This window comes from Coffea eugenioides, chromosome 7 (genome assembly GCF_003713205.1).
Source record: "Coffea eugenioides isolate CCC68of chromosome 7, Ceug_1.0, whole genome shotgun sequence".
Taxonomy (NCBI): Eukaryota; Viridiplantae; Streptophyta; class Magnoliopsida; order Gentianales; family Rubiaceae; genus Coffea; species Coffea eugenioides.
In genome coordinates this window covers 12,899,801-12,914,446 of record NC_040041.1, presented here as the reverse complement: position 1 = coordinate 12,914,446, position 14,646 = coordinate 12,899,801, and the positions used below count along the sequence as shown (strand labels likewise).

Genomic DNA, 14,646 nt, shown 5'->3' with positions numbered 1-14,646 from the left:
AGAGTTCTGTCTGTGCATATCTGCCATCTTAAAATGGTGCCTGAGGCGTAATGTCAGAGAAAATCTAAAGATTGATGATATAGTTGATATTATGGGTTTTACTCCATTTATTTCACAAGGACATGTTAGCCTGCTTTGTGGACAAAGTTGCTTTGGGATGCAGTCTAGAGCTTACTATTAAGATTTTGTTTGGCTTATGTTTCATTGAAGGGTTATATAGTTCAAACCAAGCTATCCATATGAGTTTGCTACTAGTGATATTGGCATGAGATTATATGGTTCCTGTGTTATTCTTACTAGTTGAATTTCTAAATCTTGAGGTCCAGCCAACTGTTAGACCAGTAGATGAGCATGGAGCCCTTATCTACGCAGGACGATGGGGCATCCACGGTGTTTCTCTTCCAGGGAGAGTCACTTTTGCTCCTGGAAATGTTGGATTTTCAACTTTTGGTGCTCCGAGGCCAATGGAGGTTGGTATGGTTACCCTATGTTACCATATAATTAGCCTTTATGGTTAGTGATAGTGTTACGTTATGCTTTTGAAACAGACACAAATCATCAGTGATGAGACGTGGAAATTGATTGATGGAATTTGGGATAGAAGGGTCAATGAAATAAGGGCAGAAGCCTCTATGGAAATCAAAGAAGAAGAAGATAAACAAGAGCCTCAACTTTTAATGGCCAGCCATTTCCTGTAATGTGTGAATCCTTTGGTAAGTTTCTGGACATTTGTATCCGCTAGCTCTGTGGTGCCTGTTTCCCCGCCGAATGTTTGTGGTCAATTGTTCTGGATGTTTTAAATTTCAATTAGGACCATGTGGCTGAAAACACAGTTCATGTCTTATGAAGATGTAATGCCAAAACACAATGTCAACTTTATCTTAACATGTTTCTTATTACTGTTATGTTTTTCTGAAGCCATATGTATGCTGTCAATGTTTCATAACAAACCTCTCTTCTATTGATAACTATCACCTTTTCATTTAATTGGAGGTCTTTTTCCTTGTCTTAAGTTTCAATGGAAATTTACACATTTATTGGCCTAACCAGGAGCTTGATACTTGAGAACCATTCTTATATCAACGTCTATTTTTGTTGGATTTTGCTAGAAAAGTGGAAAAAAATTCTTGGTTATCTGTTTGTTTTTGCACATAGACTTTTAAATTTATAGTCTTTTAGTATCTGTTTCAACTTATGACTGGTTCTTAGAGTTACATTAGAATCCTTTAAAGATTAATGATCTTCACTTTCGATAAACCAAATGGCTTTCTGTATGTTTTCCTTAATTCTCCTTAAGGTAAAATACTATGGTCTCCTTTGAAGCTAGCCAAGAAGTCAGTCAGTAGCCGACCAGGGGTTTTATATGCGACAAGAGATGAGTCCACGTGCATGCAACCATTTCTATCTAGTCCTGATACGCATAGATTTGATCTAGTTTCGTTATCAGTCTCTCCTTTTTTCTTCTCTGATCCTTCAACTTTTCTCTCTTTCCGTAATTGTGGCTGCGTTGTCTAATATAATCTTTAATCTAGTTGTCAGTTATTCTTTTATTCTTATTTTTTATTTCTTGTTTCAATTTTTATTCCTTCTGAAGGGAAATGTCAATTTGGCAACTGCACCTGAACCTCAAGGTAATTTTTCCAGAACTTTAATGTCTAATTTCATTTTACCATATCTATTTGGGGACTTTAATATGCAGGGTATTATCAATCAAGACTGTTAATCAGAACAAAACTGATGTGACAATACCAGGCAGAGTTGGTAGTTGTGACTTTGAGAGCTGAATCGTGCAATATCTGGCAGTCATGGGATTCGATGAGGACTTTGAGAGCTACAGGTGTGCACCTGTTTCACCAAAGAGTTCAGCTTTTGGAAGGAACTGAGCCATGGTGTAGAGATAACCAAGTGAAATAGCACTTGCACTGCTGCTCATAGCTTGTAGAAAGGCCAGACTTGACAGATTCAAATTTTCGGACGGCATTCATTAAAAGTTTTTGCTGACCTATATATGTAGAAAGTGGGAGAAAAATATATCCCCAGAGGTGGCTTGATCTTTATGTTAGAAATATATTAAAATTCAAGTTTGTAGCTTCTTAACTAAACATAGAAGGACGGCTGTCACAATGGGTAGGACTAGCATTGAATTTTCTCTTACCTGACATGAATACCATGCCAATATTATCAATCAAACTTGAGTTAAGGTTGTTATCTTGCTTTGTCAAATATTGACTTATTATTGTCACTGCCATTTCATTTTGAGTATGTACATCGAGTTCCATAGTAGTCTTAATGGCTGATAATGAACCAGCTATACAGGTGCAAGAAAAAAGCAGCAGCAGCAGCAACTACACAGGGACTGAGTGTTTGAATTTGTAATTAGTTACGGATGGAGACAATAGGGCCTCTAATAGTGCTTTAATGTATTTTCCTGTTAAACAATGTTTGCAAAAGAGTCAACTTGAAATTTTTTGTGTTGGGTTTTCTGCTTTGAATGTTCATTACATGTTATTGTGAAATTTATGTAAGCCCTTCTTTTGTTTTTACATATTATTGTGTTAAGATGCAATAGTTATCTACCCCAGCTTCGAATGGGGGACTTTCTGTGTGCGATTTCATGACACTGTGGACTGAGGTATTAGTTTCAGTACATACAATTTGCTTTTTGCCTGTTTCAGTGTTTCCGAGTTGATTTACTAGCATCCACTTCCGTATAGTGATATGTATGTAAAAGCAAAGTTTACAGAGCTGACCAGGTCAGACACGCGTTGAGCTGCACTCTGGGGAGGCAGCGTGTGGTTGGGGGGGGGGGGGGGAGGGTTGAGGATTCCTATTACACATTTTTATGTTGCGCTACGTTATACAATTTCAAAACTTGAATTCTTATCCATTATTGCATGGGACGTGTCATTGAAACGGAGAGTGTAATAAGAATGTAATAGAAAATCATTAGTTGAGAAACGCAGTAAGTGATGAATTCATATTGAAAAGAAAGATTGTAAAACAATAAAAGATTTATAGAAGTTTACACACCATTTTACATAAATTTGGACGGTGAAAAAGGGAAATTTTAAAATTTCACTTGTATTTGCTTAAAAGTCAGACGATTGGCACGTGAAATTTTGTTTCGATTAACAATTATGTTAGTTGAATATTAAAGTTGCGTCTAAAACGAAGCAGTACAACATTTTAGGAAGTGTACATTCATTTGAAAATGTTAGTTATTTTTTTACTACTTTTCATTCTTCTTCTCTACTAATGAAGATACAAATTCTCTAAATTGTTTTGGAGAGAGTTTCTTTATTTTGCTGTAGGGAAACTCTAGTTCAGCTTTACAATTCCTAGAGGGAATTGTGGCAAATCCGATAGTAATGTAGTGGGGTTAAATTTCCTCAAGAAAAGTGAATCTATTCTCGTCAAAGCCACACTTGTAGTTATTTTTCTAACAATGTTGTTGATTAAGAAAGCTCAATTATCTTAATAGGTGATGAATTAGCCATCATTTATAGGCAGAAGAAGACTTCCCTATGACTTGGGGTAAAGAGACCTTGGGTAAAAAATGTCTAGAGCTACCATGTTTGGCGATAGAATGCCGCTTCAACATGCACCTACAAGTTGTACAAAAGTAAAGAGGAGATGTTTTGGTGATGGACTTAAAATTAAACCAATGATCTTTCTAAAATCTGTAACTAATTATGAGTTGTAATCATTTATGTACTCCCATCATCTGAACTGATCAATTTCACATGAATGCTTATTTCTGTAGTGACAATTTTTACCAACCAAAAATGCCAAGAACTGCAGAAGCCTCTCTCTTTATGTTTTAGAATGAATCAAATTTGTGCAAAAAGGTGCTAATAGGGTAATATTCAATTCTAAACTCTGAAAGATAGTAGGCTGGGATCTATATCTTCTGGTATTCGACGTTGAGTTGGAAACTTTGGAAGCATAACTGCTATGTGCTTTGCAGTCTCCAGAAACTTAGCATACTTGCACTCTAGTCCTGCTTCTGTAGTTTCCTTATCTTTGTTTTCTTTTGAGTCATTGCACCCAAGGTTGAAGTCCTTGATCAAATTGGCTAATGATGTACCATTGAAGTCACAGTTATATCCTTCTCCAGCCTCCTTTAATGCTTTTTTCATGAAGCTCCAATCACCAGTTTCCCAGTTGAGGTGGTATAATGGGAGGAACCTTTGTCCATAAATAGCTAAAAACTCAATTGCAGCTAAAATGAACTCAAATTCTGCCTTAGACATGTAATATGAAAAGCTAACTCTCGTCCATCCTGGCTTCACACCAATGTATCCCTATCCAGAAATGAAAATCTTAGCAAGGCAGCATGAAATGATGAAACAGCTTTGCAGTTTCCATGGCAGAAGCTAATTAGTTAATAGGTATATAATCACTTACCCTTTCAGCGGCAGATCGCAGGGCAAGTGATTGAGCCCTGTCAATTTCGAGCAACATGTGACCATAGGGCCCTGCACAAGCACATCCTCCCCTCGCCTGGATACCGAAGAGGTCACTGAGGAGCTTGGAAATGTAAGGGCCATGAAGAGGTTTGCCCTTCTTGTTACCTGTTTCTCGCCAAAGGTAGAGACCTGATGTTTCGTTCCTGTCTAAGTTATCCTCAGCGTTGCCTTCTGCAGAGGGAGAATATGTAGTAGAGTAAATCAGAAAGGATAAGACCGCTTGCCGCTTCTCTGTTACATTTCCAAGAATTTTTATTTTCGGATTTGGAAGAAGCCTTTCAAGTGCTTGTTGAATGTAGTTATGCTCCATTGTTTCAATCACATTGTGACCAATGTATTCTTTTACCCAAAAGGCTAGTGTTGCTCTGATCTTCTGGATGATAGGCGGAGTTCCTGCTTCCTCTCTTTCCTCTACATTCTTCACATACAATGTATCCTGAGGCAGTAGAAACACTCACATGATTTAGCAAATACTTCTTGAACTAATCTGAATTTCAGCTGTTTAAAGATTTCCATCACTCAGTTTTCTAGCTGCAGAACCTTTTGGTTGCAAGAAAATTGTCAAAATTTGGCTTCATGCAATGTCCATTCTTACCTCTAAGTGCCTCTAACTTCAGAGATTTTATTGGATTAATATCTGTAGCCAGTGAAATACAACGAAATTGGAGTCTTCTAGCAGTTTATACACAATGACAATGACTGCAGCAGGCATTAGTATCTCTCTATTTATACCCTCTTCATTATTTGTCATTGGTTAGATTGTCAAGTTCATAGGAGGTAATCTACCTTTTAGTCCATCTTAAAGAAGCGATCATGAAACCAAAGACTAGTTTTGCTCGCGAATAAATCATTATATTTTTTTTATGTAAATTCTGAAAAACGTTAAAAAGATCCAAAACTACAGAAGAGTTGGAGCTAAAATCCTGCGTACAATTTTCACTTTTTTAGCTCACTGAAACCACAGGTAAAATCAAATACAAAGTTAAGACAAAATTTAAGGGACACTTGCCTGCTCACTGAAGCCATTGACAAAATGAACTGTTCCACCCCCAGAAGTTGATGGGGCTGAAGATCTCAGGTGATAAAGAGCCTTGCTCATCAGGAGGATTCCTGGAGAACCCGGACCTCCCAAAAATTTATGTGGACTAAGAAAAACAGCATCATAGCCATCGCTTTCCCCTGACCTCATGTCAATTTTCACATAGGGACCACTGTACATGCAAAAATCGCAATGAATCAATATAGATTAAAGTACATCTAAGAAGCTGTGCTACAAAACTAAAAGTTCTATGTTTCAAAGCTCGGAATTTTAGATACCTTGCTGCAAAATCAAAGCAAGCAAATGCTCCGTATTGATGGAGTAGTCGGGCTATGGCCTTAGTATCTGAATAAATTCCACTGACATTGCTGCAAGCCGAGAAAGAACCAAGCATGGGACAGTTTCTTGACTTATATGATTCGAGTTGCTGTCTCAGAGCTTCCATGTCAATCAGGCCATTGTCATCAAATCCAATCTCAACGACCTCTGCTAAGCTCTGTCTCCAAGAGAGGATATTGGAGTGGTGTTCATAAGGACCAACAAAAACCACCCATTTTTCTTCATTTCCGAGACAGTTTGAGACCTTTTCTCTTATGATCGAAGGTATAGCTACTCCAATTACTTCTTGGAGTCTTTTGATAGCTGCTGTCGAGCCAGAGCCACAGAATATTATTGCATCTTCTTCTCCACCCCCTAAGCATTTCTTGACATATTTAGCAACTTCATGTGCCATTTTTGTCATCCTGCAACCCACATAACTATCACTTGAATGACAGTTACCTGAAAAAGCAGATATTGTTTTAATCATATCGACAATGTAGATACAGTGGAGAATATTTGATGCTGAAATGATTCAAGAACGCAGGAGCAACATACCATAGACAGGAAGAACATGATTGATGATATAGTCCTCAATGTATCGAAGACACCGGCCTGTGGCAGTGTGATCAGCATAAGTAAGCCTTCGTCTTCCAAATGGGGTGCCAAATTCTACATTTCCACCAATGATTTGTGATTGTATCCATTGAAGCTTCTCCTCTGTGGATTCATTTCTCGGTATACCTTTTTGCAGTTCATGAAATGATCCAAAGTGGTACTTACTGGAAAGAGCATCAGATGACTCTAATCCAGCACTTTGTTTCTTCACTTTTTGCCCCGTAAGGGTACTTTCTTGCATTTTGGGGTGCTCCAATTCCATGTGTAGAATCAGGTTGAAGAATATGAACAATTTTATATGTTGATTATTTAGATGGATTGTGTATATATAGAAGAATGATCTGAAAAGTAGACTTTAGAAGCTAATTCTTGGCATGGAATGTTAGTATTGAAGAAAACTGTGTGATAGCCTTCTTCTTACCTTTTTCCTTTTTTCTTCGACTTGGGCTGTGGATTTTTGACACATTTTCAGTGGGTCAATTTCAGGGTGAAATGTTAGATGGGATGTGAAAAAACTACAGGAAGTAGGACTTGGATGAAGTGGATAGAGTGGATCAAGTTAATAAAAACAATCAACATGTCCAATAGTTTTCGGTGGATAAGGTGGAAGCTGCCTTGACTTGGATGAAGTGCATCATCTGCCCAATCAAATGTCAGTAAGTCACTTTTCTTCCATATGCAACATATTATTTTATTGACTCGTGTTGGTTTATTATGTACACAAGAACCGTGTATTGATCCTTGGCAAAATCTATGGATTATGGTAAGATGATAGGGCAATTTTGTTGCCCTTTCTCGCAAAATTGTTTTGACTTTTAACTACAAATTTTAAAAAATTTTCCATGATCAATGGATTATGAATTTTTTCATATGACTTAGTATACGTGACTTTTGATTATCTATTAAAAAGTAAGGACTATATATTAGAAGTGTTTACGAGTCAATTCAAGAGTTCGCTGATCTGATTCACACGTATTTCAAATCACTAATCTTTTGATTTGTATTCGCTCAGTAAAGGAATGATATCCATAATCCAGATATCCGGCTCTTGTAGATCGGACATACTTGATATCTGATCCACCTAATCCCAAATAAAACTCGTCGCCACCATTTGTAGACAGTTCTGCAAGTACATTCTTGATACTACTATCATGCATCGTTTGTCACCAAGTTCCCATATCACAGAGAAGTCACCATCTTCATAGCAACCATCCCGTCAAATCTTCATCAGTGTTGCAGCCAATAATTCCAGAGGTCATGGGGATCAAGAATGCTAAATAATGAATACTATAGATTTGCTCCTATAGAGTTTCTGGACTTTGACCAAGAATGCTAAAGAATATGGGATAATTGTAGAAACCTCCCCTTAGGTTTTTAATAGTTGCACTTACCTTCCCTGAGATTTTGAAAATAGTACTAACCTCCCTTATCATGAATTTGGGGCACATAATTAATGTAAGATAGCGTGAATTTACTAATATGCCCTTAGAGTTTAAGATTGTTAGAAAACAAATTTGGAGCAAAAAAAAGGGTTATAAACTAGTTCAGGATAACTAATTAAACAATATTAATGGTTATTTCTTACCTGATTAAACACTTTAAGTGCACTTACAAAATGCTGCCACAAAACGACGCCAATTGATACTCCAATATGACGTTATTTTGTAATTGACAGCACTTGAGAAGACAATTCAAGTTGTATATTATCTGCATAGAAGTGAAGTAGAAGCAAGAAAAATGTAGGGGAAAGAAACCTCCAAACAAGACTCCATAAGAGAATAAGTTCTAGTGGTTTTAGTTGAGCTCACTTTATCTTAAATATTCATGAAACAGAAGGAGAAAGAAAGCAGAAATCAAGGCAAAATTTAAGGATTTTTTGTTAAAAATTTGCGGCAATCAAAAGACAATAGATAAGCAATTCTTTATCATCTCAACTTAATACAAAAAGTTTCTTTAGTAAAGGAGAGTTTTTGGAGTTGGCTGTACACTTTATACGTTTTACAACCTCAGATTTCTGAACATATGTTCGTTATTTCTTCTAGTTGTTGCTAATGTACTTATTTTCTTTACCCTTATATTCTCTTCAATTTCACTAATTGATTCCACCTTTTAATGTTTTTCATTCTTTTACTAACACAATGTCACAAGAAACAAAAAGGGAACAAATGAAACAAAATTATTATATCACTTTTCAAAAGATTTTTTTAATGACATTTTCTTTGATGTGGACTAAATTTGCTATTAAAATGTTAAATTTAAGGGAGGTTAGTGCTATTTTCAAAACCTTAGAGGAGGTGAGTGCAACTATTAGAAACCTCAAGGGAGGTTTCTGCAATTATCCCAAAGAATATGGCAAATCAATGAATACTCAAGATTCAAAAAAGGATTTGAGAGAATTTCCTTTTCTCCATGAAATTGGAGCCCAGATGCAGAAACGGCTTGATGGAGATGACGGTTTGAACCCAGATGTGTGATTGGGGTTATTACTTATTAATAATGTCGGTAACAAAATTACCAAAATGACCTCATGTCCAGATATCCATGGTCATCCGCAGATATGCCAAGCCCTTTGTTATGTCCCTTTCCTTTCTTTGGATATCTGCATAAAATCTGACGGATCGGATATCTGCAAAATTGGATCGGATAGTGCGGACTCTAATTGGATTCTTCTGCACATCCCTACTGTTATGTCCCTTTCCTTTCTTTGTACTCCTTTGTTATTTTGTTTTGTTTGAATAAGTACCAAAACCCACTCACTAGATTGGCGATTTTCGTCAAAAAAAAAAAAGAAAAAAAAACTACATAGCATATAATTAAGATTGATTGTAATTTTATATACTCAGGACGTTTTTTTTTTTTGGGTGAACAAGTAGTCAAATAGTAGAATTATCACAAGATAATGGTGAGTACAATTGGTGAAAATTTTATGAAGTACAATTGTTATTATCAACCAAAAGAAGTTTCGCAAGAAGGCCTAAAAGGATTTAGTGGTCCACGGCCCGATTGAATTATTATTATTATTATTTTGGTTAATTGGCAATATCTATTCTTATTCCTACTCTAGTCTATTATAGTAAGAGGCTTAAATGGACCAATTAAAGAACTGACAAAAATTGAATTACTATTGAACCAAATGCGTGAATTATGCACCCATATGGATTTGGAGAAACTACATATAGGGGGAGATCTAAATGGGCTAATTAATGAATTGATAGAAACTGAAACACTATTAGATAGATGGATGCACTTTACACCTATATAGATTTAGAAAAGTCATATCCAGTGATAAAGTGATGAGAAGCAAGAAGTCATTGGTGGTGGCCAACAGTCCAAAAATACCGTTTGTTGACCTGATTGAATATTAGCCAATGACTTCTTTTGTTTCATAGATGATAGTATTACTTTTATAAGCAAGAGTTGAACTTCTTTTCATATACTAGTAAGGGAATGCCCGCGCATCGCGCGGGTGTTTGGTGCCTATGGTTAAAGAAGATTTTACGGTAGTTCAAGCGAATATCAAAAAACTCACGCACATTAAGTAACATTATGAAGTAACAAAATATCTAATGTATACTGGGAAATGGTGAAGGAAATTATGCATGCTATCTTGCTTGGTTCATATATTTTGAAACAAACACTTGTATATGAGCTTTTCATTAACAAGACTAAATGAGCTTTAAACAGATACCGAAACGATTCAGAGAATGTCAATAAACAAAGTGATTATCCACTTAAAGATGCATCTACACAACATTCTTGTTGATGAAAATAGCCAACTTTTTTAGCAACGACAAAGCCTAACTTGAAAGGTTTGGTTCCATCAGAGGATTCAACAATGGATCATCAACCCCCGTAAATTTTGGGTGAACATAATGCCAAATGCCCTTAACATAGGCCTTCGCCTGTAATTTCATTAACTCAATACTGATTAGATCTTTCCCCCAAAAATAAGGACAATTGAGAAAAATCACATCAAGATTGAAGTCATCTAGTATCTCCCGCCAAACCCTTGATGCCATGTTATGTGCTAAATTGCCACCAGCACTATCCCCACCAAAAAACACCCTATCAAAGCCAGCATAATCCCTAAGCCATACCTCAGGACCCTCGCCATTTGAATGAGGGGCAACCCATTTAACTGCAATCTAAGAATCTTCATAAGCAATAGGCAAAGAATGCTCAGGGACGAGCCGATAGTTAATTGAAACTGCTACAACACTAGCTTGTACAACTACTACATTAAGGTACACATGATATGTAGGAGAGAAGACAGATTTGATCAAAAAGCCTCCACCATGTAAGTAGACCAAAATAGAAAGTTTTGTATATCCAAACCTATTCCAACAAAACCACACCATTTTAATTGTATAGAACAACCAACTTTGTGAGGAAACAATAATATCAACATTAAATTGCGCTAACAAAGTATCCAATTTTGGAATGAAAGCATTTAACTAACAATAGAAATTACGATTTTACAATGCAAATCATACCATTAAAAAAAAGAATGAAACCTCACCTCAAGTTGAACCACCAAAAATAGCTTTACCAGAGAACCATATTGAAATCCAAAGTACAATGACAATACAAATAAGTATTTACCAGAAGACGAAAGGAACATAACTGAAGAATGTGAAGGGACAGACATTTGAAGAATTGAAGTTGAAACTAATGCTCAATCATAAATTCCTTAATAAACCACATGCCCTTGCTTTAATTGAGATGAAAATGATGTTTGAAGTTCTTCAAGTTATAGTAGCAAAGTAACAGTAATAATTGATACAAACCAAAATGAATGTCTCTGCAACGACATTTAAGTAATTACATCAATAAAGAATCTATTATGAGTTGTACCCATTCTAGAAAAGATGACCAAATAATCTCACATTCCCAAACTACCCAAATCTTGGAACAAATCATCACTGCATCTTTTAGAATACAAGGACATTTCAATAAACACAATAATACACATGCTATCTAAAGTAGTACCCAATACTATAACTACACTCAAAACAACCTCACAATCCCAAAATACCCCTACTCTTGCGGTTGAAATTCAAAGCCATTCTTCGACCCAAACTCATTCTTATATAGGATAAGAATACTTGTAATTTCGTATGTATTTTTAGAGGTAAGATTTATGTCATCTTCAGTATTATTTTAATAAAATTTGGGTGTGGTATTCCCCCGGATTAGCTAGTTAAAAAAAAAAAGAATAATAGCCAACGGTTTTTTTTTAATCCTTATTTTCATGATTTAGTTCCACTAATGCATTTGTACATACTCAAGTATATATCCTATTGCTTTCTTGGCGCATATTTTTACTGCAAATCTTGTTGCATATTTGTATTACGTGTGAGAAGAAGAACAGCCATGTAAAAACGTAATTGTATAATAAGAAAATAATGCTATAGAGTGGTAATGAATGTACACATTCATCTAATTGATGCCCTCTTGAAGGGGTTTTGATTAATTGCTGGATATTTATGACCTACCAACTTTATGGAAATTGGATTTGTTGACCACATATATATTTTTTTTTTACATTTTGTACAGCAAATTTTTAATACTACTCCTGATTGGTATTTGTTCCCTTATTCTTCTTCTTCTTTTGATAGAAAAGATCATTATATTCAATTAATCTGTACTAATGGCACAAGATGCATCAAATTAAACATAACACGGATACATAAAGATTTGAAGTCAACAAGTCTGAAAAATTAATACAAATAAAGACAGTATTATTGTTGCTCCAACATATTTTCCATCCAAATGAAATATATTGGTATTTGTTTCCTTCTAGTACTTTCTATAGTCTATTTCCCTCTTATAATTTCCTGCATTTATTTCCTTCAAGTTTCTTAATGTTCCATATTCCATATAATTAAATTGCTTAGTCACATTTAATTATTATACTAAAAAAACTGCTGGTTTAATCTTCTGTCAATTAACATTTTAATTTTAGATTGCCCTCATTTTAAAGTGAATCAGTATTTGTTTCAATTTCTTGTACTTACTTGGGTTTAGCTCTATACCAAAGGATCAATTTTTACAATTCGAATTTTTGGTTCACCTTCTGTACCTTGATTAATAGTGAAAAAACTGCTGGTATTTTGCAGTACGAATAACACATGTGAAGATGCATTTAACAAATTGTTTCTATGAGGTGGCATTTGGGGAAGAAATAACCACGTATAGAGTGACAAAAAAAAAATTTCTTCCCACGAAATTTCAAGTCCAATTTCTACTCTTTAAGACGCTCATACTTGGGTCATCCTCTAGCTGTTTTGGAGAAATTTCTAAAATTGTGATGATTTTAAAAAAATTCTACAAAGGGGGCATTTTGTGTATGGTTTTCTATCTTTAGGGTCTTCGCATTTAACAAATGCGAGCTCAAAAAGCTCGCATTTGCTAAATGCGAAGTCGGCATGAAATTTCGATCACCGAAATTATAAAAAAAAAAGCATACCTCGCATTTGCAAATGCGAGGTCAGCGTACCTCGCATTTTACAAATGCAAGGTCTTGTATACCTCGCATTTGCAAAATGCGAGGTTAGTAACCACCTCATTTCCTTCATTCTTTTCCGACGTTTGATTAATACGTATTTGGACTTCTTAACTTTAGTAAATATTTAAAAGTGACTACCACTAAATATGTCACAGTTATGATTTCTTGGCTGTAAAGTTGTGTGAATTTCATTTCACTCGAGAACAGTAAGACTAACAATAATCCTCTTTTGCATTTAAAATAGCGATTGGTGGATTCAAAAAATTCATGAGTTTTGTAGCTTATTTGGAATTAGTCGGAAAAGGGAGAAAATGTTTGGAAAGTTGCAGTTGGTGTAATTAGTGCAGAATTGTGATGATCCGAGCTCGTATCCTATAAAACCCAGAAGGATCCGACCGCGGATCGTTTGAAGCGGAAAAAATTAAAACAGTAGATCCGAGCCCGGATCATTCAAGTTCCAGTTTGATCCGAGACCTCGGATAAACTTCAGCACTTGTGGATCCGAGCCATGTAGGATCCGAGGACTACAAGAACAAATACGACCTCGGATCTGTTCGCGGATAAAGCAGAAACGAGGGTTCGTTTCTGCACTTTTCAAATATTTCTTCCCTCTTCTCACCGAAACCCTATCCCTTTTCTCCAATCTTCTATTTAATCTATCAAATCTCCAATCCTTCACCATAAACACCTCCCTAACCCTTGTATGATCATAAACCGTAAGCTATTTCACCACAAAACATCATCAAAAGTGGATTTTGATATTCAAAAGGCAATTTTGGGCCGCACGGATTTTGTTTGATTTGTGGGTAAAATCGGACTTGTTTCTCCCTCATTTTTCATCATTATCATCCTCCAGCATCCTCCTTTACATTTGAGGTAACAATTTGCAATTTCTTTTGAGATTTTATAATTCCTATTTTTGCATAATTTTTAAAGTTTTTGAGTAATTGTGATAAAAGCTTATTTGTTGAAATTTCTTGATACAATTGTGTTACATTAGGGATAATATATACATTTAGTTATGGTTGTTTGCTTAGATTTGAGAAATTTGTTAATATGGTGAGAAATTTTATAATTTTTGTCATGAAAGCACACTAGACTTTTGTTTGCAATTTCTTGTTTTGGTGTATAATTTGCATTTGTTTGCTTGAAATAAGTGCATCTTTATGCAAATTGATGATAAATTGTGGTAAGTATAGTGGGTAGTTATGTATTGGTTTGAAGCAAAGTGCCAAAAGTTGAGAATTGTTTGAATTGAAGATGTTTTTCGTAAGGCATATTTTGACGCTGCGATGAATTGATGGTTGAAGCTTAATGTTATAGCATAGTGTCATTGATAGTCTACTTTACTTTCAAATTTTATTCCAATCTTACAAATGGTTTTAATTGTCAAAGTATTGGAAGTATTTAGCGTATCATGACAACCTTGTTGGTAATATTCATTCTCAATGTGAGAATTGTATTTGTGAGGTCTTAAGTAGATTTTTTGCTTGAATTTTTGGTAAATGTTGGCAGGTAGTTTAGCCCTTTTTCAAGGGGAAACTCTGCCGAAATTTTTTTAAATTCTTATTTAATACGTGCGAGCAAGTTTCTACGATTTCTAATGAAGGTTCATCTTGCTTTTGGTATAGGTATTATGGCTCGCACAAGAAGGTCTCGAGCACCGACACCTCCATCTTCGTCGACAGAGGAAC

General features: G+C 35.5%; 2 protein-coding genes and 1 long non-coding RNA gene across 3 annotated transcripts; 1 reads left to right on the top strand and 2 right to left on the bottom strand.

Moving 5' to 3' along the window:
• The first annotated feature begins 1,588 nt into the window (after positions 1-1,588).
• LOC113778408 lies at positions 1,589-2,208 on the top strand. The gene is made up of 2 exons (XR_003469262.1): positions 1,589-1,631; positions 1,753-2,208. It is a non-coding gene; the product is annotated as an uncharacterized LOC113778408 (long non-coding RNA).
• A 1,664-nt stretch (positions 2,209-3,872) lies between these two features.
• On the bottom strand, positions 3,873-6,706 carry LOC113776949. The gene is made up of 5 exons (XM_027322002.1): positions 6,385-6,706; positions 5,787-6,288; positions 5,479-5,680; positions 4,408-4,905; positions 3,873-4,304 (listed from the first exon to the last, which is right to left on the bottom strand). Exons 1-5 carry the CDS (start codon positions 6,704-6,706, stop codon positions 3,873-3,875), a joined length of 1,956 nt encoding a protein of 651 aa, XP_027177803.1.
• A 3,535-nt stretch (positions 6,707-10,241) lies between these two features.
• LOC113776948 (probable carboxylesterase 7) lies at positions 10,242-11,092 on the bottom strand. Its single transcript, XM_027322001.1, has 2 exons — positions 10,964-11,092; positions 10,242-10,589 (listed from the first exon to the last, which is right to left on the bottom strand). The coding sequence occupies exons 1-2, from the start codon at positions 11,090-11,092 to the stop codon at positions 10,242-10,244; spliced, it is 477 nt and encodes a 158-aa protein (XP_027177802.1).
• Positions 11,093-14,646: the final 3,554 nt, after the last annotated feature.

Coding starts and splice junctions, on each gene's coding strand:
- LOC113776948 (XM_027322001.1), bottom strand. CDS start 11,092: ATGTCTGTCCCTTCACATTCTTCAGTTATGTTCCTTTCGTCTTCTGGT. Junction 10,590..10,963: donor TTTTGGTGGTTCAACTTGAG/GTGAGGTTTCAT, acceptor GAAGATTCTTAG/ATTGCAGTTAAATGGGTTGC.
- LOC113776949 (XM_027322002.1), bottom strand. CDS start 6,706: ATGGAATTGGAGCACCCCAAAATGCAAGAAAGTACCCTTACGGGGCAA. Junction 6,289..6,384: donor TCATGTTCTTCCTGTCTATG/GTATGTTGCTCC, acceptor CTGCTTTTTCAG/GTAACTGTCATTCAAGTGAT. Junction 4,906..5,478: donor TCAATGGCTTCAGTGAGCAG/GCAAGTGTCCCT, acceptor CTACTGCCTCAG/GATACATTGTATGTGAAGAA.